The sequence below is a fragment of the Eleutherodactylus coqui genome, chromosome 1 (assembly GCF_035609145.1).
Source record: "Eleutherodactylus coqui strain aEleCoq1 chromosome 1, aEleCoq1.hap1, whole genome shotgun sequence".
In the NCBI taxonomy this organism is placed as follows: domain Eukaryota; kingdom Metazoa; phylum Chordata; class Amphibia; order Anura; family Eleutherodactylidae; genus Eleutherodactylus; species Eleutherodactylus coqui.
In genome coordinates, this window is record NC_089837.1 from 50,840,146 (window position 1) to 50,866,100 (window position 25,955).

At 44.7% G+C, this 25,955-nt stretch overlaps 1 protein-coding gene across 1 annotated transcript in view; it reads right to left on the reverse strand.

The window, feature by feature from the left end:
- Positions 1 to 25,955, reverse strand: part of LOC136620775 (cytochrome P450 2F2-like) — a 46,304-nt gene that overhangs the window by 17,987 nt on the left and 2,362 nt on the right. Inside the window, exons 3-6 of the mRNA XM_066595762.1 lie at positions 20,218 to 20,380; positions 18,091 to 18,240; positions 8,615 to 8,775; positions 7,496 to 7,672 (exon numbers count right to left, since the gene is read on the reverse strand). Of these exons, the coding sequence (XP_066451859.1) occupies positions 7,496 to 7,672; positions 8,615 to 8,775; positions 18,091 to 18,240; positions 20,218 to 20,380 (651 nt within the window). The remainder of the gene's footprint in view (positions 1 to 7,495; positions 7,673 to 8,614; positions 8,776 to 18,090; positions 18,241 to 20,217; positions 20,381 to 25,955) is intronic.

Genomic DNA, 25,955 nt, shown 5'->3' on the forward strand with positions numbered 1-25,955 from the left:
CCTGGATAGTTTATGTTAATGTCTCTGATTCTTTTGGCGTGTTCAGCAGACTCGCTTCCAAGCTACTTTACCAAGAGATCTAACTCCTCACTGCAGGAGAGACCCAAGTCCCTTATGGCGTTCTGGAAGGAGGCTCGCCATGCTCGGTAGTTCTCTGGGCGATCTGTGAACTTTATAAGTCCCTTGGTAACCAGTTCTCGTTTAGCAAAGAACCTAGCGAAGTCCACGATAGCCTGGTTAGCGCCAATACTACCCGGTGTGCTGTTGTTATGCTGCGTGTGAAGTGTATCACCATACCTTTTAGGAGTTTCTGGCTTAGGGCAGTCTGTTAAATACCACTGTGATGCGAAAGCTGTCTCTTTAAGCCGGGGAGAGGGTTGTAGCTTCCTTTTTGTAGGGTGGTGGTCGTGGTCAGCACTGCTTTGTCGCATACCGTCCTGTTTGAGGTACTGTGTCTCGAAGTGGGTTCTTTGACGCTCTGTTTGATATACTGGATCGTAGCCGTCTTCTGCCTTGGGATGCCGATGGACATATTCTGAGACGCGCTGTGCTGGATCTTCTTGGTCTAGGCCTAACCCGAGTACCTGGCTGTGTTTCTCTAATTCGGGGAACTCTGCGGCTTCTAGGAACTCTGCCTTGGCTAATGCGGCTGCTGCTTCTTTCTCTGCGGTGAGTTTTTCCAGTGACACCTGCAGGCAGACTCTCTCTTTTTCTTGATCTGCTTGCTTTAGCTTCAGTTGCGTCTCTTGTGCTGCAAAGGTGGACCTTACTTTTGCTGCCTCAGCTTCTGCGCGGGCGAGAGCAGCCATTTCTCTTATTGAAGACCTTCTAGAGCAGCTTGCTCGTGACCTGGTCTTATAGGAGGATGTCTGGCTAGTAGACATTGTGTGCCTATTTGCTGGCTGCTTAATGTCTCTGTGCAGACTGTCCAGGTAGGAACAGACTTCAACTTGGCTTAGATCGTGCTGCGTTTACTTGGGGCTGCACTCGTGTTTCTTGTGACTAAATGGCGGCCGCTGCAATCTTTTACATAAGACCGCGTGGCTGATGGCGGCTCCGTCTAGTCCGATCCACTATCGCTGGTGACTAGCATCTGTTTTACTGTTCTGTCTTCTTACACGTTCACAGAGTGTGCAGTCCGACATTCAGTTTAACCATTTCTGTCTTCCAAATAAACAAACTGTTCTTCTTAATCTGACAGGTTTATTGGTTAACAGATCGTAGCATACAAGCGTGCATTCGATGCGATTGGGCTTGTGATAATGCGTGGATTGATTGGTAAAACTATAAGAATACAGATAATTTGCATAAGTATGATGGATAGGAAACACTACATAACATTAACATGGAGGTACATGGTAAAATGGCTGCTCCACATAGTGCTGCATGGCTAACTAAACAGTTATTACTCCCTGAGTAACAATACAACTGGCTACTGAACAGCTCTGCATAACATTCTGTCTCTGAAACAAGGGTAGTTCTCTTACCAGATATGCTTTTACAAAGATGGTGGATTTTGAAGAGGAGAGAGCAAAGATAAGTCTGTCTCTGACTGGAAGTTCTGGCTCAAAGTTCCTTCTTCCCACAATGCCTTGCAAACTAACCATAATACATCACTCTTTATGGTAGAAAAACAAGTTGTAATACATTTGTAACACAGCCAGATGGTGCTGTAACCACTAAACACCTAGAATGGAATGTTATGTAGCTTCGGTTTATGTGGGGCAGAACAGGGCAACAGGGGCATAACACTCAATATAGGGTGGGAGAGGAGAAGGCAGACATACAGTCAACTTCTTGCGGCTCATGGGTGAAGTCCTAGCAGACTTAGAACATAGTCATCAAAGGAAACCCCACTGGGGAACCGTGGGCCACTCAATGGTAACTCAAATGTTCCTAAAAATTTGGGTAGGTCGCGCCGGGAATGGAAGACTGCAGATCTCCCATCTTTTTTGGCCAGTAGGGAGAATGAGAAGCCCCAGTGGTACATGATCCCCCAATATTTGAGTGCTGCCAGCAGCGGCCTCAGGGCCTTTTGTAATTGTAGCGTGCGATACGTCAGGTCCTCTAGAATGATGAGAGGTTTTCATTCGTGGGCAAGGAGATCTGTTTTATCCCTAGCTTTGCGAAGGATAGCATCTTTTTCTTTGAAGAAGTGTATCCTGCACACCACATCTCTAGGGGAATTAGGTTTGGATGTTCTAGGGCCCAAGGACCTATGTATTCTGTCTATCTCAATAGGGTGGTCATGCCGGTGACCCAATAAGTGTAAGAAGAAGGCTTGGGCCCAGTCTTCTAGCTGAGCTCCCTCAATCTCTTCTGTAAGGCCTCTAATATGCAGATTATCCCTCCTGTGCCTATTTTAAAGGTCATTTAAGTATGTTGCAAAGCTTGCTATCTGGTCAACTTCAGCTTGCATAGCTTATCTATGGGGCTCCAAAATGGCCAACGTCCCCTCCCGTGTCTCCTCTACTTGAAGGAGCCTGTTGCCTATCTGGTGCACTTCACTATGGATCAACCTACCAAATAAGGCACTTAGCTCATTCCTAGTGGGCATCGCCTTGATATGGGCTTTACATGCATCCTCCTCTACAGCTTAGTTATGCTGATATGAGCTGCTGTTGACAGTCCGCAGGTGGGACTACAACCCCTGTTAGGTGTTTGGAGCTGTGTCATAGGAGGCTGTGAGGGGTAGTGTCCCCTCTCAACAGGTGAGCTGGTGCTAGCAGTACTCAAAGTCCTGATGTGGTGATTGTCACTGGGGTCTCCATAGCTAGTGGGGCTTGGTAAACCTTGTGAGAGAGGACCTCTCAGCACTACCGCACCAGCAGTAACATCCAGCAAAGCCTCCTGCAGTTCTAGCGCCATCTTGGATCCACTGCTAGCTGTCTTCTTCTGTGTTCTCCGTCTCCTGTTATGTATATCTTTGTTCGTCGCTAATAAAACGGGATTTGATTAAAAAAAAACCTGTCCAAGGGCAATATCTGCATGTTGTTTTCCATGTAGATTTTATCCTTGATGGGATGTGAATAGAGATGAGCGAGCACCAAAATGCTCGAGTGCTCATTACTCGAGTCGAACTTTCAGTGATGCTCGAGAGTTCGTTTCGAGTAACGAACCCCATTGAAGTCAATGGGCGACTCGAGCATTTTTGTACTGTATATCACTGATGCTCGCTAAGGTTTTCATTTGTGAAAACCTGGGAAATTCAAGAAAGTGATGGGAACGACACAGAAACGGGTAGGGCAGGCGAGGGGCTACATGTTGGGCTGCATCTCAAATTCCCAGGTCCCACTATTAAGCCACAATAGTGGCAAGAGTGAGACCCCCCCCACACACACTGTCAGCGTAAAGATCGTTCTCCTCTGCCACAGCTGTAATGGCTGTGGCAGAGGAGAACGATGTTAGCCCATTGAATTCAATGGAGCCGGCAATACAGCCGGCTCCATTGAAAGCAATGGGTTGCCGGCGATCGCAGGATGAATTGTCGGGAAGGGCTTAAATATATAAGCCCTTCCCTGCAATTCATCCAGAAATGTGTAAAAATAAAAAAAATATATATACTCACCTGGTCCCGGCAGAGGGAGTTCAGCGCGGCCGGCTGCAGTCCTCCTGAACTGCTCTGAACAGCTGTGAGTAGTATTCTACTGCTGCGGGGTCTAACAGAGCAGACCGACCGTTGGCTTGCGCCGCTGAGCCTCCAACCGGGCATGGTCGTGTGTGACAACGGGCGTAACCTGGTGGCGGCTCTGCAGCTCGGCAGCCTCACGCACGTGCCATGCCTGGCCCACGTCTTTAATTTGGTGGTTCAGCGCTTTCTGAAAAGCTACCCACGCTTGTCAGACCTGCTCATAAAGGTGCGCCGGCTCTGCGCACATTTCCGCAAGTCCCACACGGACGCTGCCACCCTGCGCACCCTGCAACATTGGTTTAATCTGCCAGTGCACCGACTGCTGTGCGACGTGCCCACACGGTGGAACTCTACGCTCCACATGTTGGCCAGGCTCTATGAGCAGCGTAGAGCTATAGTGGAATACCAACTCCAACATGGGCGGCGCAGTGGGAGTCAGCCTCCTCAATTCTTTTCAGAAGAGTGGGCCTGGTTGGCAGACATCTGCCAGGTCCTTGGAAAGTTTGAGGAGTCTACCCAGGTGGTGAGCGGCGATGCTGAAATCATTAGCGTCACCATTCCTCTGCTATGCCTCTTGAGAAGTTCCCTGCAAAGCATAAAGGCAGATGCTTTGCGCTCGGAAACGGAGGCGGGGGGAGACAGTATGTCGCTGGATAGTCAGAGCACCCTCCTGTCTATATCTCAGCGCGTTGAGGAGGAGGAGGAGGAGCATGAGGAGGATGAGGAGGAGGGGGAAGAGACAGCTTGGCCCACTGCTGACGGTACCCATGCTGCTTGCCTGTCATCCTTTCAGCGTGTATGGCCTGAGGAGGAGGATCCTGAAAGTGATCTTCCTAGTGAAGACAGCCATGTGTTGCGTACAGGTACCCTGGCACACATGGCTGACTTCATGTTAGGATGCCTTTCTCGTGACCCTCGCGTTGCACGCATTCTGGCCACTACGGATTACTGGGTGCACACACTGCTCGACCCACGGTATAAGGAGAACCTTTCCACTCTCATTCCCGAAGAGGAAAGGGGTTCGAGAGTGTTGCTATACCACAGGACCCTGGCGGACAAGCTGATGGTAAAATTCCCATCCGACAGCGCTAGTGGCAGAAGGCGCAGTTCCGAGGGCCAGGTAGCAGGGGAGGTGCGGAGATCGAGCAGCATGTACAGCATAGGCAGTGCAACACTCTTTAAGGCCCTGGACAGCTTTATGGCTCCCCAGCAAGACTGTGTCACCGCTCCCCAGTCAAGGCTGAGTCGGCGGGAGCACTGTAAAAGGATGGTGAGGGAGTACGTAGCCGATCGCACGACCGTCCTCCGTGACGCCTCTGCCCCCTACAACTACTGGGTGTCGAAGCTGGACACGTGGCCTGAACTCGCGCTGTATGCCCTGGAGGTGCTTGCTTGTCCTGCGGCTAGCGTCTTGTCAGAGAGGGTGTTTAGTGCGGCTGGGGGAATCATCACAGATAAGCGTACCCGCCTGTCAACCGACAGTGCCGACAGGCTAACACTCATCAAGATGAACAAAGCCTGGATTTCCCCAGACTTCTCTTCTCCACCAGCGGACAGCAGCGATACCTAAGCAATACGTTGGCTGCACCCACGGATGGAAGCATCGTTCTCTTTCACCATCCAAAACGGGGACATTTCTGCTTCATCAATCTGTGTATAATATTCCTCCTCCTGCTCCTCCTCCTGAAACCTCACGTAATCACGCCGAACGGGCAATTTTTCTTAGGGCCACAAGGCTCACTCATATAATTTTTTTAAACAATTTTTATACGTTTCAATGCTCTTAAAAGCGTTGAAACTTTAACTTGAACCAATTTTTCGTTAAACTGGGCAGCCTCCAGGCCTAGTTACCACTTAAGCCACATTAACCAAAGCGATTAATGGGTTTCACCTGCCATCTTGGTTGGGCATGGCCAATTTTTTCTGAGATACATTACTACTGTTGGTACACCAATTTTTTTGGGCCCTCACCTACAGTGTAATCATAGTAATTTCTATGTTCTTCGCCTGCACTCATGGTACAGAAAGGTGTGTGGGGTTGGCCTACACTTTAGCTACATAAATGTAACTGGGGCCTTGTCTATACTGCAGCTACTGAAATGTGAAAGAGACTGTTATCTCCCTAAACTGCTGCAATGGGAATGTTACTGGGGCCTGTCTTGAGTGCTACTATTACTGAAATGGAACTAAGACTGCGCTCTCCCTATACTGCTGCTAGTGATATGTTAGTGGGGCCTGTCCCTAATGCTACCGCTGAAATGTTAATAATTCTGGGCTCTGCCTATACCGCTGCTAATGGTATGTCACTGGGGTGTGGAAACAGAGGCTTCACAAAGACATGATGGCGGCGAGGCCATTTCCCACCAACGCTGTTACTGTTAAGGTGCATATAACCACGGACACGTGTAGAGGACACATAGTGCCTCCAAAACATCCCCCTCCTCCTCCAACAATGAAAACATTCTTGGCAAATACCTTTGCATTGGTCCGTCTGGTGGCAGTCCAAGAATTTCACCTTTAACGACACAACAAGAGAGCACCACCACCATCCCCCCGCCACGGCCCACTTAATCCTGGCCACATTCCAAAAACCAACTACATAAAACCGCGCTACTACGTCCGCAGTCACCACCACATTACCACCAACGAGGTTACTGTTAAGGTACATATTACCAGTCTGACTGGGGCATGCAGTGTGGGCCGAAGCCCACCTGTATTGTATCTGACGTTAGCTCTGCTGAGTAGGGCACTGCAATGGAATATATTTATGTACCGCCGGTGGGTTCCAGGGAGCCACCCATGCTGTGGGTGCACACGTAATTCCCATTGCGGAGTTGGACCTGGCTGTGACTATTTATAAAAAACCGCGGTCTGACTGGGGCATGCAGACACCTTGACAGAACGAATAGTGTGTGGCACATAGGTTCCCCATTGCTATGCCCACGTGTGCAGCTCCAGATGGAGGTGGCACAGGATTGGATTTCTCATTGCTTCTGTACAGCATTGTGGACTATCGGCCCGCCCCTTTTATGGGGGGGTCGCTGCCTAGCCATGCCAACCCTCTGCAGTGTGTGCCTGCTTTTCCTGTGGCAGACGCACTTATAAATAGACATGAGGGTGGCGTGGCATGAGGGCAGCTGAAGGCTGGGCAGGAACAATTTGGTGTACGCTGTGGACACTGTCGTGCTGGGGGGGGGGGGGGGTTGGGCAGCATGTAACCCAGGAGAAGTGGCAGCCAAGTGTCATGCAGGCAGTGATTGTGCTTTGTTGGAGGTAGTGTGGTGCTTAGCTAAGGTATGCCATGCTAATGAGGGCTTTTCAGAAGTAAAAGTTGTTGGGAGGGGGGGGGCCACTCTTGCCGGTATTGTGGCTTAATAGTGGGACCTGTGAACTTGAGATGCAGCCCAACATGTAGCCCCTCGCCTGCCCTATCCGTTGCTGTGTCGTTCCCATCACTTTCTTGAATTGCCCAGATTTTCACACATGAAAACCTTAGCGAGCATCGGCGAAATACAAAAATGCTCGGGTCGCCCATTGACTTCAATGGGGTTCGTTACTCGAAACGAACCCTCGAGCATCGCGAAAAGTTCGTCCCGAGTAACGAGCACCCGAGCATTTTGGTGCTCGCTCATCTCTATTCACAACATATGCTGCATTTTCCTGTTGAGTGGGGTCTCCATGAAGAACCAGGACCTAGTTCTTTCTCTCAAGCTTCTTTCAAACTCAACCTCCAAGCTTTAGTTTTGTGTAGTATGTATTTAATTCAATGACATGTATATAAATACATAGCAATTTTAAAAACTTCATGGAGATATTAATAGTGATCATGTTTTGACTTTTTAGCCCATAATAAATGGTGAATACCTCTTGTTGCTTTGCTAAGAAGGCATTAACAAGGTTCCTCTGGTCATTTACATCCAGTGCCTTCTTATATTTCATAAATGTCACTTTTAGAAACTTATGAAGCTCTCTAAAGTTTTTCAATATTGCTCTGTGAGGTCCAGGCAGCCAATCCATCACGGATGGAAAACTGTTGTATAGCTAAAAGAAATTTACAAAAAACCATCAAAAGCGTTTATTTAAACACTGAAGCAGTGGACAGTGAAAATTTAATTTAAATTGAATTATTTATTTCAAACAAGGGAAAAACATATGCAAAATTATTTGGCATACAAAAAAATCTGAAAATTGATAATTTTGAGAATTTCTAAAAGTGCACCAAATTTCTAAAAATCAAATAAATTCATGCCTAACAGCTCTCCTCCAGAAGGAAAGAAAAACAGTTTTGCATACTTTTGCCTAAAGACTCCCTATCTTTTCAAGGAGAATCAATAACTTGAGATTAAAAGATTAAATTAAATCAACTGTATTTGTAGTTAATAATAATAAAACCTTATCTTAAAACTGGAAGCCAAGAGTCTAACAATTATCGAAAATAGCCCCCACCAAAAACATAAGAAGAATTTATTTCCAATAAAAGAAAAAAAATCTATTGAGCAAAATATGTAAATTATTTTTGATTTGTGCAATTTTGACATTTGTCAACTTTTTAGATATTTGGAAATTGCAATTTTGAACCTGTAAATTCTGATTTTGATGATTAACGTTAGAAGTAGCCAACAAGTTCTGTAACCCTTTTTACATTTCAAGCTAATTTCTAAACTAGAAAGGGTGATTTTTTAATAAAAAAAAAAATCTTGCAAAATTTGCTAAATTAATTAAAATAATGCCAGTGAGCAGGACCGAGCTGTGATACCACATACAGCCACCATTGACAAGTACAGATAGGTTCCTGGTTAGCAATGAAATACCACAGCACTTTCTAGAGTCTCATGTTCCTTCAGTCAGCTCATCAGTAGAGTTGGATCCTATTAATCTGCTATTGATGGCCTATCCTTAGGCTACAATAAACTATACATTTCGGAGTTTAAGGTAACCTCTTACCCTTTTAATGCTTAAATAGAGAATAAAATTGTGACTTACCCTGACCCATGGGCTTCCTAGGAGCTTTGTATTGTCAATAACTAAATCCATAAGCCTCAGTATAGTCAGATCCTCATATTCAAATCTCTTATTGAGCAGTATGGCCACAATTATATTAGCTACAGCAATATTTAAACTGGTAATATTACTGAAGGGCTTTCCTGAAAAAAAAAAAAAAAAAATTTGATATTTGAAGTAAATTGCATTTATAATGTGTGATTATAGACAGACACAGCTTTGTTGTCTTTTTCTTTTCTTTGTGCTTTTTTTTCTCAGAACATTCTTAAAGTGCATCTACAAATAACCTCCTACCACAAAACCAAGTATCTACTGTCATTGACATCCATAGTAAGCCCCAGAATTAGAGTAAGGGTGGCTTCACACAAGCGTGTTTTTGTGCGTGCATACACACACACAAAAACATGCTTATATTTAAACCAATGCATTCCCTATGGTGTGTGCACATGTCCATGTTGTACAGGTGCGTGCCTTTAAAGATAGGACATGCATACACCACAGGGAATGCACGCATTGTCTTCAATGGAGCCGTGGCTACTGCCGGCGACTCCATTGAAGACAATGGCCTGCCGGTACCCCTGAATTGTTTTTCAGGGAAGAGGTTTACATATAAGCTCTTCCCTGAAAAACAAGAATTTTAGTGTAAAAAAAATTAAATAAAAAAAAAAGCGAACCTGTCCGCTGCTGCCATGTCCCCGCGGGGATGAAGAACACATCTGCCACGTTTACTTTATCCCAGCGACGAAAAAGAATTCTCTGCTGCACCTGCTACATCTGTGACAGATTCAGCAAAGGAATTCTTCATCCCTGCAGGGAATAAAGAATTCCTTACCACAGATGGGGATCCAGCTGCCGGCATCCTGTAATTGTTTTTCAGGGAAGGGCTTTAAATAAAAGCCCTTCCCTGAAAAACAAGAAAACATGGTGATTTAAAAAAAAAAATATTTATCTTTCTTCAGCTGCCAGGGCTCAGCCGCGTCCAGCTGGCTCTTCTCCCTGTACTGCTCTCCGTGATATTCAGCAGCCAGGGATTTAAAATCCCCGCTTTCTGAATGGACTGCCTCTGATTGGCTGAGCACTGTGACCAATCAGAGGGAGCTCTCAACTATTGAATGACAGATGAGAGCTGCTTTGACTGGTCCCTGCGCTCAGCCAATCAGAGGCAGCACTCACCCATTCATGAATTTATGAAAACAATTACAGGATGCCGGCAGCTGGATCCCCTACTGCAGCTATCATCTGTGACAGCTGTGGTGCGGCAGGGAATTCTTTTTCCTCACTGGGATAAAGGAAACATCTGCGGCATGCGGCAGATGTGTTCTTCATCCCCGCAGGGACATGACAGCGGCGGACAAGTAATTTTTTTTTTTTTTTTTTAATTTTTTTACACTAAAATTCTTGTTTTTCAGGGAAGGGCTTATATGTAAAGCCCTTCCCTGTAAAACAATTCGGGGGGCCGGCAGACCATTGTCTTCAATGGAACCGCTGGCAGCAGCCATGGCTCCATTGAAGGCAATACATAGACCTTCATACATGCATGTTTTTGCACATACATAGGTGCACACCTATGTACGCACAAAAACATGCTCGTATGAAGCCACCCTAAGGCCTTAGTCACACGGGCGTTTTTTCCCACGATTTGCGGATCGCATGACGGATGCGCATCCGCAAATCACGTGACCGGGCCGAAAAATCACCCAAAAAAACTGCTTCAATAGAAACGGGCCGGAGCTGTCCAGCGCATTGAATTCAATGGAGCCGGCAATACAGCCGGCTCCATTGAAAGCAATGGGCTGCGGGCGATCTCACGATGAATTTTCGGGAAGGGCTTAAAAATATGGTCCCTGCACTGAGCCAATCATGGGCAGCTCTCAGCTGTCATTCAGCTGAGAGCTGCCCCTGATTGGTCCCTGCGCTGAGCCAATCAGAGGCAGCACTCACTCACCCATTCATGAATTCATGAATGGGTAAGTGAGAGCTGCCTCTGATTGGTGAGGCTGTGACCAATCAGAGGCAGCTTATTCAGCAGGCGGGGATTTTAAATCCCCGACTGCTGAATACTACTCAGAGCAGTTCAGGAGAACTGCCGCCGGCCGCGGCTGAACTCCGTCTGCCGGGACCAGGTGAGTATATATATATATTTTGTTTTTACACATTTCTGAATGAATTTCCGGGAAGGGCTTATATTTTTAAGCCCTTCCTGAAAATTCATTGTGCAATCGCCGGCAGCCCATTGCTTTCAATGGAGCCGGCTGTATTGCCGGCTCCATTGAATTCAATAGGCAAACATCATTCTTCTCTGCCACAGCTGTTACAGCTGTAGCAGAGGAGAATGATTTGTCTACTATATGTTCTCAATGGGGTCGGCGCTGCTGCCGCCGGCCCCATTGAGCGCATATAGAGAAGAGAACAGGAATTGCAGATAGGTGCGATCTGTGATTTCTGTTCTATAATTTATCGGACGAGCGCATAAAAAGCACTCATGTGTCCGATACCGATGCAAAACAATGGTTTTATAAAATCGCCGGATGCATGCGCAAATCGCGTGAAAAACGCCCGTCTGACTGAGCCCCAAGGCTGTATTTATGGGAGCAAATACAATGTTGATCAGTGAAAGTCTGACCTATATCACACTTCGCTGTGTGCGGTTAATTAGCTGTAATTCTCATCGCTAAATAGTGGGTTAATTATTTTTGCCCCTGTGCAGAGCATCTCACATCTACCATTCGCTGTGTGCGGTGAACTAGCCGTAGGTAGTTCCAATCGCTAAAGAGTGGGTTAATTTTTTCTGGGGCTGTGCAGAGCATCTCACATCTCCCATTCGCTGTGTAGGGTGAAATAGCCGCAGTTATTAGCACTATCCACTGGATCAATTATTTGTGCCCCTGTGCAAAGCATCTCCTATCTCCCATTCGCTGTGTGCGGTGAACTAGTCATAATTCACATTGCTAAACAGTGGACTAATTTTTTCTGGGCCTGTGCAGAGCATCTCACATCTCCCATTAGCAGTGTGGGGTGAAGTAGAAACAGTTATCAGCACTATCCATCGGGTTAATTATTTGTGCCCCTGTGCAGAGTATCTCACATCTACCATTCTCTGTTGGGGGTGAAGTAGCCGCAGTTGTCAGCACTATCCACCAGGTTAATTATTTGTGCCTCTGTGCAGAGCATCTCACATTTCACATTCGCTGTGTGCGGTGAACTAGGTGTAATTCTCATTGCTAAACAGTAGGTTAATTTTTTCTGGGGCTGTACAGAGCATCTCACATCTCCCATTTGCTGTGTGCGTTGAACTAGCCGTAGGTAGTTCTCATTGCTAAACAGTGGGTTATTTTTTTCTGGGGCTGTGTAGAGCATCTCACATCTCCCATTCACTGTGTGCTGCGAACTAGCCGCAATTCTAATCACTAAACAGTGGGTTAATTTTTTTCTGGGGCTGTGCAGAGCATCTCTCATTTGCTGTGTACAGTGAATTAGCCGGAGTTATCATCGCTAAAGAGTGGGTTAATTTTTCTGGGGCTGTGCAGAGCATCTCACATCTCCCATTTGCTGTGTACAGTGAATTAGCCGGAGTTCTCATCGCTAAACAGTCGGTTACTTTTTTCTTGAACTGCATATAGCCTCTGTCATCTACAAGTCTCTGCACCCCAGCTGCATCTCACATTTCACAGGTCCGCGTGGTATACCTTTATTACAATCGCAACAGTGCGATCAGGTGCTGACGTGGATCGCGGATAATGCGTCCAGCAATTTATCCAACACCCAGTCTTCCATGCAGTCCACTGATGCCGGCCAACGGGACTGCTTCTCGAATCCTGCGGCTGCTCCTTAATCCTCCCAGCCTGGTCACTCCAGGAAAAGGAGAGATTCTGAACAGGCATACTCCCAGGAAATGTTCTCGGGTCCCTGGCCTTAGTCAAAGAAAAACATTCATCAGCCACCTGAGGAGTTTGTCATGATCGATGCCCAACATTTGGAACTTTCCAAGAGTCAGGGTGATGAGGCTGGGGACTTCCAAGAACTGTCTCAAGAGCTTTTTGTGGATGAGAATGCCGAGACACAGTTGTCTGTCAGTGAGGTTGTTGTTAGGGCAGTAAGTCCGAGGGAGGAGTGGACAGAGGATTCAGAGGAAGAGCTGCTGCACAATAAGGTGACTGACCCCACCTGGCTTGCTAAGCTTACTGAAGACAGGGCTTCAGAGGGGTGTGTGTGTGTGTGGGGGGGGGGGGAGTGCAGCAGCAGAACAGGTTGGAAGAGGCAGTGGAGTGGCCAGGGGGAGATGCCGGGCCAGAGCTAATAATCCCCCAACTGTTTGCCACAGCACCCCCTCACGGCAAGCCTCCGTGCAGAAGGCTAGGTGTTCAAAGGTGTGGATGTTTTTTAGTGAGAGCGCGGCTGACCGACGGACAGTGGTGTGCAACCTGTGTCGCACCAAGATCAGACAGGAAGCCAACACTACCAGCCTCACCACCACCAGCATGCACAGGCATATGATGGCCAAGCACCCCACAAAGTGGGACGAAGCCATTCACCGCCTCCGGGTCACACCACTGCCTCTTCCCCTGCCCCACAACCTGCCACACAGATCCAATCCCCCTCCCTGGACACAGGCATGAGAGCTTCACAGACTGCACCCACACCCTCACCTCCACGGTCCTCCACTGCCTCTACCAATGTGTCCCAGTGCAGCGTTCAGCTGTCGCTTCCACAAGCGTTGGAATGAAAGCGGAAATGTGCTGCCACGCACCCGCATGCACAATCTTTAAACATGCACATTGCAACATTACTCAGCCTGGAGATCCTGCCATACAGGCTTGTGGAAACTGAGGCTTTCTGCAGCATGATGGCGGCAGCGGTCCCTTAGTACTTGGTCCCCAGTCGCCACTATTTTTCCTGGTGTGCCGTCCCAGCCCTACAACAGCACGTCTCCCGCAACATAAACCGTGCCCTCACCAATGCGGTTACTGGGAATGTCCACTTAAAGACGGAAACGTGGACAAGTACTGGCGGGCAGGGCCACTATATCTCCCTGACGGCACATTGGGTGAATTTGGTGTAGGCTGGGACTTAGTCAGAGCCTGGGATCACTCACGTGCTACCCACACCAAGGATAGCGGGTTCTACCTCAGTGATGGTTTTTCCGGAGTATTATGCCACCTCCTCCAAACTTCCCCCCCCCCTCCTCCTCTTCCGCCATCTCCACCTCTCAATTAAGAAGTGTGAGCACCCCTTATTGGAGATTTTTATTTTTGCTCACTTTTTTATGGCTAGTACTATTTTTCTGTATTCTTATTACCTGTGCATTATAATATACACACACACAGTACAGACATACGTTAGAGCGTACCTAAATTATTTCCCCATCACCATTGCTATTGTATAGTACAGCAACCCTTTGTTATGCTTTATGCTGTCTGTCTATAACGTTGAACGCCGGGTTTTAGGCTAAGTTCTATATACAAAGAGGTGATTTTTATACACAAGTTCTGTCCGATTGTGAGAAGTGCAGAATGCACTCATTTTAATAGTTTAAATACATAAGCAATTTTTGGTTCGAAATAGAAAAATCACTGTATGTCCTATTTTTAGATGATTATTTTATTATAAAAAAGTGCATCACACTTGCATGCGAGTGCAATGCATTTTTTAATTATAATCTTAAGTATTGGAGCCACGTGCAATGTACATATTTTTTACTCACATGAAAAATGCATTTGAAAACACAAGTAGATCAATGCAAATTGCACCTATTTAATGCAGTGCTTTGTCTTCCCGCAAAAAGCTAGGCAGTTGAGTAAAAAGCAAATAGAGCCCATTTTAGTCATGTCTAGAGATAAGCAAGTACCAAAATGCTCAGGTGCTCGTTATTCGAGTCAAACTTTTCGTAATGCTCGAGAGCTCGTTTCGAGCAACGAACCCCATTGAAGTCAATTGATGACTCGAGAATTTTTCAAGCTGACCAATGCTCCGCATAGGGGAGGTTGTGTGAAACACCTGAAAACATCAGAAAGTCATGGAAACAACACAGAAACGGATAGGGAACAGCAGGAGCAGCATGCATGGGTACATCTGAGGCTCCCTGCAGGGGTGATGTTAATAGTGATGCACGGGACATCCAAGGGCTTGGAAATGCCAAAAGATGCGGCAGATCTTCTATGGCTTGGGAGCTCTGGAACAGTGCGTCTGTACACTCTGCAGGCTAGGCCATGCCCCCCTGAAAGGGAAGTTCTCTCTAACACAATAGTTGATGTCCTTTGAGTGGGCTAACAACTCTACTCTGTCTGCCAATATTTTACAAACCCACTACAAAGGTTTAACCAGCTGGTACTACACACCCACCAAGTTGCCGAGAAATTTCCCCATAATAAGGACAGAGTATTGAAAAAATTGTAGTCGAGAGGGCACACTATATCACATTTTCTGGGATTGCCCCCAAAAAACAGCAATTTTTGGAGGGACGTGTTTTGGTACATTCAAAGTATAACGGGCATTGCCCTAGTCTGTAGCCCACACTTGACCCTGCTACTGTTAGAATGTGATTCTATACCCCGGCAGTATCAAAAATGGATCTGCCACTTCCTACTAGCTGCAAAACCCAGTATAGCTAGGAGGTGGAAAACCTGCTCTTCCCCCTGTATTGAGGATCTATTCGACATGATAGCTGATCACTACACTTCTGAGAAAATATGTGCTAGGTCAAATTACAATCTTGATAGGTTTAATTTTGTTTGGAATCCCTGGAGGTGCTATTTGTTAATGTGTTAACAAAGTTCACCCCTTGATAGAATTGTTATTCAATAATAAATGTTTTCTACTCTTATATGTGTTATCCAGAAACAACCAAATATATTTCAACATAATTGGAAATCAAAGATTGAGATCTCGCTTGTACGACTTGCAAATACCAGTTGACTCAATATGTCCTTTCGTTGCTTATATCTACGTATAATTTTGTACTCAGCAATGTGATGAACAATTATTTTCTGGAAAAACTAACAACAATTCACATAATCGCTACTAAAAGAAAAGGTTTTGCAGTTTTATAATGAATTATTATTAAGTGATTTATGCCAGTTTTGTTGTGTAAAAAAGTTGCAAATTATAGCACATGCCATATTTGTGCAAAAATGTACAACTTTGAACTCAGTACTGCATCTGCAGTCCCAAACCAGGGTGCTGCAATATGCAGAGAACAATGTGATTCCTGGACTGTCCGTACTGGCAGCAGGGTCAGAATCTACTGATCAACAGGGATGTCAAGCAGCGGACCCCTGTCGATCATTTATTAATTACTAGAGATGAGCGAACCTACTCGTTTTGAGTAATTACTCGATCGAGCACCGCGATTTTCGAGTACTTCAGTACTCGGGTGCAAAGATTCGTGGGGCGCCGGGGGGCGGGGGGAGGCGTGACGGAGCGGGGAGTAGCAGCGGGGAACAGGGGGGAGCCCTCTCTCTCTCCTTCTCCCCCCCCCCCACTCCCCGCTGCAACCCCCCACTCACCCACGGGGCCCCCCGAATCTTTTCGCCCGAGTACGGAAGTAATCGAAAATCGCGGTACTCGGGCGAAAAAGGGGCGTGGCCGAGTAGGCTCGCTCATCTTTATTAATTACTTATCCTGAGGGTAGTTCAGCAATAGAAAATAAAGTAACAAAAATCCAGGGCAACCTCTTTAATTTTGGTGTAGATTTTATAAATCATTGAGTAGCAATTTTATTCAATAGAATCATTTAAAAAATCCTCTCTCCAAAATGTAATATATATTATATCTTCACACGTCCAGACCTTCAGAATGCAGGAAGCTCATTACGGCAGTTACATAAAGCCAAAGATTTCCCTTGAGTTGTCAAATGAAAGTAAATATTCAACACTGCTATGCTTCCTTGCTCCTTCCATGCTCCTCCTCCATTTCTAAAACAGCATTCTTAGAAGAACAATTGGCTGGTTATTCTCCTCCATTTCTTTATATCTTATGACTTGGTGCGGGTGATTTCAAACCTATTTAATGTTCTTATTACAGAACTGAGCCAGAACCTTGTCTAGAATATTCATAATAACTATTTATTATATTGAGTAAAGTTTTGGGAAACCCACTAATCCTGTGTTACTGGGAGAAGGGGATAGGCAAACTGGATGTGTGATCATTAGGTATAAAGGAGATTATTACACAGGCACATCCCAGTACAAAAACCATCAGAATGTCATGAGGTGTAGAGTTATCAGACTTCCAACTGGGTATGGTGTTGGGTTGTTTCCTGAACAGCCAATCAGTACGGGACATCGCAGCCCTTTGGGGCCTTTCAAAGTTCACTGTTGGCAATCTTTTTTCAGAAATGGAAAACATCTAGTGTGTGTGCAGTGCAGCCACATTGGGGGGGGGGGGCTGGTAAACGTACAGAATGTCGACAACAAAGCCTTGTGCAAGCTGTGCAGGAATTACACACAACATATACCTAAGTACTTGCTCAAGAGAGGTCTCACAGGCCATTGAAACATCCAATAGCATCAGAACCATCCATAAAGAACTGCATGCAAATGGTTACTATGAACTAGCAGCTGCACACAAGCCCAACATCAGAAGTGACTGCGATGGTGTTTCGAGCATTATTATTGGACTTTAAATAAGTGGAAGCAGGTCTTGTGGTTAGACGTATCACTGTACACCATCTTCCATTCGGATGGCCACACTTGGGTGTGGCATTTTCCTGGAGAGCAACTGCTTTGTCCCAACATTGAAGTTTGGAGAAGGTTCTGTTATGGTGTGGGGATGTTTTTTGCTGAGAAGGAATAGGGCCATTGGTTATAGTAAAGTCCACCCTCAATACCAATAAGTAAAGAGACATTCTGGACAATGTGTCATTACCTACCTTGTGGCAATGTTTTGGTACAGCTCCGTATCTCTACCAAAAAGATTTAGCGCTATGTCATACAGCACGCAGTGCTGAGGTTTGGTTTAGGGAGTAGAACATCTACAAACTTCATTAGCCAGCCTAAAGTCTGGATATTAATCCCATTAACCATCTTTGGGACAAACTAGAACACTGTATCCATACACATTCGACACGCTCATGATCACTCACATCACTACTTCAAGCTCTCAAGCAATGGAGGCCAATCCCTCCACACATCTTTTTGAATTTGGTGGAAAGCTTGCCTAGGAGGATTAATGCAGTCATTGAGGCCAACATCGGCCCAACGCATTGTAAAATGTGAACAAAATTTTATTTAATCACCTTCTAAGTGTGTCCCGACACTTTTTTCAACATTGTGTATTTTCTTTCGGTAAGAATAAACCTTTAAAGTCAAGTAATTAGTGATTGGAGATGTAAACGAATTGAGTAAGATAAATAGTAATTGGAGATGTAAACGAATTGACTAAGATATTGGGAATGTAGAAGAAAACAAGAACAAAGCTATCATTTCCAAAATATACAACACAGAAGACATCTGACTGCTCACCATCATATGATTTCAGCTTCTGTATTAAACACTCAGCCTCTTCTACTATCCTGTTTTTTAAGGTTTTCTTGCCCATTCCATAATGTCGTAATGTTGAGAGTGTAAATCGTCTCATCACTTTCCAGTTCTCCCCATTGGAAAAAACAATACCTAAGTAATGTAAGTAATGCATGTTATGATGAAGTACATATATTAAGCCCTCTAGACCAGTGTTTCTCAACTCCAGTTCTCAGTGCCCCCAACAGGTCATGTTTTCAGGATATCCTATAGAGAGAACATGTGGTAATGTCTGAGGCATTGACAATAGTTACATCACCTATGCAACACTGAGGAAATCCTTAAAACATGATCTGTTTGGGTGTGGGTGTGAGGACTGGAGTTGAGAAACACTGCTCTAGACTTCTGCTGCTAAACTACGTGCAATAGTTTAGCCACACTCTATAGCCAAAAATATGTAAACACCTCTTCTATGAGTGGTTCATTTACAATCATTGTAAACAGGTTTCTAAGATCTACTGCACAGTCAAGTCTGCTCATGCGCGATGTCACCTGATGGGATCCTTATCCATGGACCTTTTCCCAACTTTGGCACGTGCGCCAATTGCCAAATGGCCGAAGAAAGCGTAGAAGCTAGAGAGGGCCCGGAAAATTTAAAATCTCCTTGCTCCTGGCTACTAAAGATAGCTAAGAGCCTGGAGCAGTCACCGATGGCTGCGGTGAGTCGATTCTGGTCATGTGATCGCCATTATCCATTGGATAAAAGTAAAAGTTAAATGACAGTTAAAGTTTGATGCTCTGTTCAGTTTAGGACACCGTTGTGCAACCAGACAGAAGATAAGGACCACAATGGGAATGTCTTTAAACACAGGACAAATGGGGGTATCCATTTTGAGCTGTAAGTCTTCATTCATATATGTTTAGTACAAATAAAATTATTTTTAAAATGTCACAATTGCCAAAAAAACAAAAATCGTAATTTTTTCCTTCTGCTTTGCGTCGATTTATTCAAAAACTGTGGGGTCAAAATATGCAGTACACCCCTAGATGGATTCGTTAAGGGAACTAGTTTCCAAAATGGGGTCAATCGTTTTGGCTGCTCAAGGGCTCTACAAGTGGGCAATGGGGCCCACAACACTTTTAAGCAAAATTTTTATTCTGATAGTCACTGGCTGCTCCTTTCAATTAGGGCCATAATAGGTATGTTTCTGAACAAAGGACAGACAAGGGTATTTATTTTGGGGTGCAAATCCTCATTTTCATGTGCATTATAGAAAAAAAACTGAAATTTTATTTTTTTTCCCCTCTAAATTGCATTAACTCCTGAAAAGAAACTGTCATGTTAAAATACTCATGACTCAGTAAATATTTTGATCCTTTTTTAAAAATATACTCAAATTCTATCGGTCTATCTTTACTGCCTCAATGAAGTACAACATGTGTTGAAAAAACAATGTCAGAATCACTTGGATATGCAAAACCTTTACGGTGTTATTCCATGTTAAAGTGACACGTCAGATTTCCAAAACTTGGCCTAGTCATTAGGGCGCAAACAGGCTTGGTCACTAAGAGGTTGATACCACCATTGTCATGCTTTACACCCTCAAAGTCAGCCAGATGTTGTAAAGTACACCATCGATGGACCCTGGAATAGTACAAACATTCTAAGAAGTGCTGAATTGCCCCTCACTGTCTAGCAGTCTGCTGGATGAATTTGGTCTTACTGGCTGCAAGAGAATGCAACCTAATAGAATGTCTACTGCATATTGTAGAATTTGGTGGAGGGATAATGGTATACGGCTGTGTTTCACAGCTTGGCCCCTATATATTTAGTGAATGGTAATGTTAATGCAACTTACATAGAAATACATTTAAGACAGTTGCTTGTCAGTTTTGTGGCAACAGATTGAGAATACAAATTTTCGTAGATTAACACCAATGACTTTAAAATAGAATATCCAACAAGCTTATATTGGTGTGATAGTCAGATGTTACTTACTCTTGGCATTATAGTGTATCTACAGGAAAACTGAGGGCATACAACTCTAAATTGCAATGCCATCTCCCTCAACACTCATCCACCAAAATAACTTTTCATGAGGAGGTAGTTTAAGCAAGTAAAGTAATTACCATGGTTCTTGGTTAATTTAGAGAGCAAAGGATTATGGGGTCTCTCAGAGAATACTTCAGCATGGTTGATCAGAGCATCTTTAATGGTGTCATAACCGCATAAGATAACCATTTTTGTCATGCCCATATGAACACCAAAGATCGTGCCATATTCTTTAGATAGCTGTGGACACAAAAATTAAAGAGGTTTTCTCATTAAACAAATGTATGCCTCATGCACAGGGTCGGATATAAATACCCGGACACTGAGACTCCCAGCAACCCTGAGACTGGTACATTAGAAAGCAACTTGCCTATACTTAAGATAGGCAATCAATATCAGATTGGCGGGGGCCAACTTCTGAAATCCCTGATGATTAGCTGATTGAAGTCCCTTCATTGTTTACTAGGCACAACACTGTATTTTTGGCTGTGGCTGGTATTGCAGCTCCTTGGGAATGGGACTGAGCTGCAATTCCACACACAGTATATACCAAAAAGTACTGTGTTGGTAAACAATGATGGAGATTTTGGTAGGCTGATCAGTGAGGGTGCTGGGAGTGAATGGTCCAACAATTTTATAGCTCTGGAAAATCTTTTTTTTTAACTCCTTTTATTGAACAATAAATATACCATACAGTATAGAACTAGATAACTTTGTAAACAATACTCACATCAGATATATAATGACAATACACTAGTTAGTACATTAGGCTTCCATAACAGTAGAATTTTAACAGTTGATACCCATTTTACTGGACAGACCTAGGTACAATTTAATTCAATATGCCTTGGAGCAGATCCTGGGTTTATAACACCGATATCAGACCCCTAGGACACTGAGTGCATATTATGCCTATCAGGGGATATGAGAAAAGGGTTGCCTGGATTCTGGAAATTGTGCCATGGGGGCATGCCGAAGTTGCAAGTATCTATAGAAACCAGTCATCGGAACCTGGTAGAGTTGATGCAACTGTTCAAAGGAGGCTAGTACTCCAATAGGTATTCTAACGTGGTGATTGCCAGGTTCACCCAGAACTGCATATCTGGTAAACTCACAAGGTGTGGGAACACTATTATCCCACAGAGGGATTTCTAAGGGGGTATCTGCATACTTGGTCAGTTATTTACATGTCTGCCAAAATCTAACCACCAATTTATGATCAGGTAGCAACTGTTTGGCAAGTAGCTCTGGCTTTTCCAGAACAATCCAGAGAGATATTTTGGACAGAAAAACCATTAGGTGATGTTTAGAGTTTGGGAGGGGAGAATTTGATAGCCAGTGTCGAATATATCCAACTTACCCGGCCAAGTAATACAGTTTAAAATCTGGTAGCGTCATTCCTGCCATATCTTTTAAGCTATAGTGTTTCCATGTGAAGCTTGGCTCTAGCTTTCCCCCAGACAAAAGACACAATCAATGACTTATTGAAACATTTCTGTGGTATGATTGTGCCTGCATGCTCTAAGCAGTATAGGTACTTGGGGAGTACAATCATTTTAATGAGGTTTATTCTGCTGGCCACAAATAGTGGCAGAGGGCATCAGGTTTTGAGTTTATGTTGTAGGAATGTTAATAGGGAAACAATATTCAGATTAAAGCTCTGCGCGTGATCCCTAGATATATAAATTCTGAGATATTTAAATTGGGAAGCAACCTGTAAATTTTGGAATACCTCCCCCATTGAGTCTCAGAGTCATAAAAGCAGACTTCTGCCAATTTATGCATAAGCCTGAAAACCTCCCAAACCCATCTATCAGAGAAATAGCCAGTGGTAAAGTGTTCCTAGGTTCTGACATAGATAGTATTAAATCATCTGCATGCAAACCTATTATATCCTCTCAAAAAACGTACCTAACAACACATGTTCCCGAATCATTACAGCCAGAGGCTCTATTGCAATAGCAAACAGGAGGAGAGAGCGCAGCGGACAGCCCTGCCGAGTGCCCCTGTGTGATGAAAAGGAGGTGGAAGTCAGGTCGTTTACCATGAACATGACTACCGGAGATATATACAGAATAGAGATCCACTTAAAAAATGTGTTTCCAAATCCAAATCTCTGGAGTACCTCTATCAAGTATAACCATTCGGCAGAGTCAAACGCCCTAGCTGTCATTCAATAGCTGAGAGTTGCCTCTGATTGGTCACAGTGCTCAACCAATCAGAGGAAGCCCATTCAGCAGATGGGGATTTTAAATCCCCGCCTGCTGAATATTACTGCAAGCAGTGCAGGGAGAAGAGACGTCTGGATGCGGCTGAGTCTCGGCAGCTGAAGAAAGGTGAGTATTCTTTTTTTTAATTTTATTCACCATTTCTTCTTGTTTTTCAGGAAAGGGCTTATATTTAAAGCCCTTCCCTGAAAAACAATTTCAGGATGCTCGAGCTGGATCCCCTACTGCAGCTGTCTGTTGTGACAACTGTGGCAGGGAATTCTTTATTTCCCGCAGGGATGAAGAATTCCTGTGCTGCATCTGTCACAGGAAACATCTGCCGCATGTGTTCTATATGGCAGCGGCGGACAGGTACGTTTTTTTTTTTTAATCACACAAAAATTATTGTTTTTCAGGGAAGGGCTTATATGTAAAGCCCTTCCATGAAAAACATTTCAGGGGTGCCGGCAGACCATTGTTTTTAATGGAGCCACTGGCAGCAGCCACGGCTCCATTGAAAACATGTGGGGAGGTGCTTGCTCGAGTAACGAGGGCTCTCAAATATGCTAATGCTCGAACGAGCATCGAGCTCGGAGGAGCATGCTCGCTCATCTCTATTCATTACCCTACACGTTTTGTAAATAATAAATATATTTGCATCATATCAACTAAGGTTTTTATTTCCCTATGTACCATGTACTTAGTTGTGTTGAAAATGCCTTAAAGTGAAAAATTTAAATGCTAAATTGCAAAAAAAAACTAGAGCTTTTAGTAAAAATCTAACTCCAGATTTGAAATTAGCATACTCAAATTATACTAAAACAAGTGTTCATATAAATGCAACAAAAATTTATTGGCCAGTGTAATCAATATGGCTAAGAGCATGATTGTGGGCAGCATGTTAGGAAAATTCTTGTGGTCAGGGGTGAAATACACGCCACAAATCTAACCACTCTGTCACCGAAATTATTGAGGCCAACTGGGTCATGCCCACATATCCCTCCCTCCGAGCATTTCCCCCAAATCTATCTAGAGACAGGTCCATTATCATGTTCATATCTCCCATACAGAGAATTGTGGCTTCCGGCGAGAAGGAGACAAATGTAATACCATCAGCCAGTAGGGCTGTTGATGTAGGCTATGGCTTATAAAAACATAATAGAACGTAAATGTCATTATTAATTTTAGCCCACAGAAAAATAAATCTGCCCTCTGGGTCCTTTTCCAGCTGTTCTACCTCCCATCCAAGGGACCTTCCTATTAACAGGGACACACTCCTGGAGTATGACGGATGGTAGGAGTGAGTGGACCATTGAACCCATGGCTTTAGTAAGACTCTTATTGTGTTGGATGCAAGGTAGAACTCTTGCAAGCATACCACGTGCGGTCTCCAGGAGCACAGCAGTGAAAAAATCATAGACAGCTTCCTGGCCGATCCCATGTCCCTGACATTCCAGAATGTAAAAACTACCTCAGCCATGAGGGGAAGTAGATAAGGGGAGTCAGGAAAGGGCCACATGTAGTAAGCCAATGATCCTGTGCATCGTCATGGCTCCAAATGACATAGTTATAGTGTACCATATAGTAATATCTCTGTTCTTCTCTAAAATAGGAATTAAACATTTGACTTGTGCAATTTAGTAACATTAAAGCAATATACTTCCAACTGAAAACTAATTAACTGTTATGTAACAAACAGTAAATATTATGCATGCTAGTAAGTCATTATACATGGCAATCTAATATTAGGGGAAACTTACATAGTATAGCTTAAATTCAGCTCCACCTGAGATAATATATATTTAGTGTTACAAGGATAAAGACCAACGTTAACCTGTAAAATATTAACTAGGAGCCCCCCCCCTAACTTGTGAAATCAACAATTTCCGGTGCAATAGGGATAGGGGAGAAGGAAAAGGAAAGAGGAGAAGGAGTGAGGAGAAGAAATAGGACAGCAGCCCCCAGCAGACAAGAGCATAGCAATCTATAAGTGACAGTATATATCCTGGGCTTGATGTACCAGGTTTGAATGTCTCTAAAGTGCACCATGGCGATTTGGGTGCATGTCTGCACACCACATGAAAGTTCCTCTGACTGAAAGAAGAAAATGGTTAAATATACATTACAGTCTCTCTGGTTAATGCACGGTAGACAGCCATGCCTCAGCTTCAGATGGAGAGGAGAAGAAGCAAGTGCAGACCCTATCCTGGATACGCCATGGAGTATGACAGCTGAAGATCTCTGAGTTGCCTTTTAATCCCAAAGAAAGATGCTCTCTGCTTCTGGAGATTTGCTGAGAAGTCCCGGAAGATGGATATTGCATGGTTGTCATAATGAAGAGGGCCTCCTCTCCTTGCAGATTGTAGGATTACATCTATACCATGGGAGTTAAGCAATTTTGCCAACAGGGGTCTTGGTGGTGCTTCCGGTTTAGATACTCGGCTTCATTGGTACTCGGTGGGCTCACTCTACCAAAAAGACCTGTGATAGGGAAGCATCTGAGAAAAGTTCACGTAGCCAACGTCCCATAAACTTTTCAGGCCTCTGCCCCTCAATGTGTTCTGGTAGGCCCACAACACAAGGATTATTACGCCATGAGCAATTTTCCAAATTGTCCACCTTTTGCTTCCCAGAATTTTGCTTTCTGCGTGAGTTCTCGCACAGTGGCCGACATCGGGGATACGGTGTCATCCAGTGCAGAGACCGTATTAGTGACCCGCTCCTGTAGATTTTAGAGATCCTGTCTCAATAGACTCACATCCATCTTGATCTCATCAATTTTACCCATAAGGGGAGTGGTAGATGTATGAACTGCTAATCATAGCCGTTCAGATAGTTGTTGCAAAGTCTGAACTGACCCAGCAACTGGTCCCGAGCTGGCGGCTGATGCAGAAGCCACTTCTCCTGGTGTAGATGAAATAGACTGCAGGTCAGGGTCTGTGGTCTCCCCTCTTGGGAATGCCTTAAGTTTATCAATAGCAGGAATCTGTCTGGCAGGGCCTGTATCGGGTCCGCCCCTGTGTTTTTTTGCCTTTGGGGGGGATTTTGCAAATTGTGTTGAAGCTCCCAGGGAGACCTGTAAATGTCTCCAATGTCAGCAGCTGTATAATGGGACTGCTAAGTTTTCCACTCTATTTAAGCAGATATGTACTGAGAAAGCAAGCTCCGCTGTCTTCCTCTGCTGTGCTTTCCCTGCACTCTCCCTCTGCTCCTCCCCTTGTTATGACAGCAGCAGCTGCTCTCCCCTGTGCTCTGCAGAAGAAGATTCCCACTCCTGCAGTTCCCTTTGCTAACTGGCTTTTCTGTCACTGACCCCACCACCTCTTTCTTGGTCCAGACAGGACTTACCAGCTTCAGTAGCTGCTAAAGGCATGCTCCATGAGGCTCCGCTCTGTCTCCTCAAGCACCGGAGGATCTCCGCTGGCTACAGGGACTGCAGGGACCCCAAAATCAGGTCAGGATACTATAAGTCTGCAGTCTATATCAGGAGCTCTTGCTACATGCGGCCGGTTAGGTTGGCTCCTTAGCCACGCCCCCCTGGAAAATCTTTTTCATTGAATAACTTACGAGGAACCAAGGTTGAGAAAACATTAATGTGATGCCAGTAG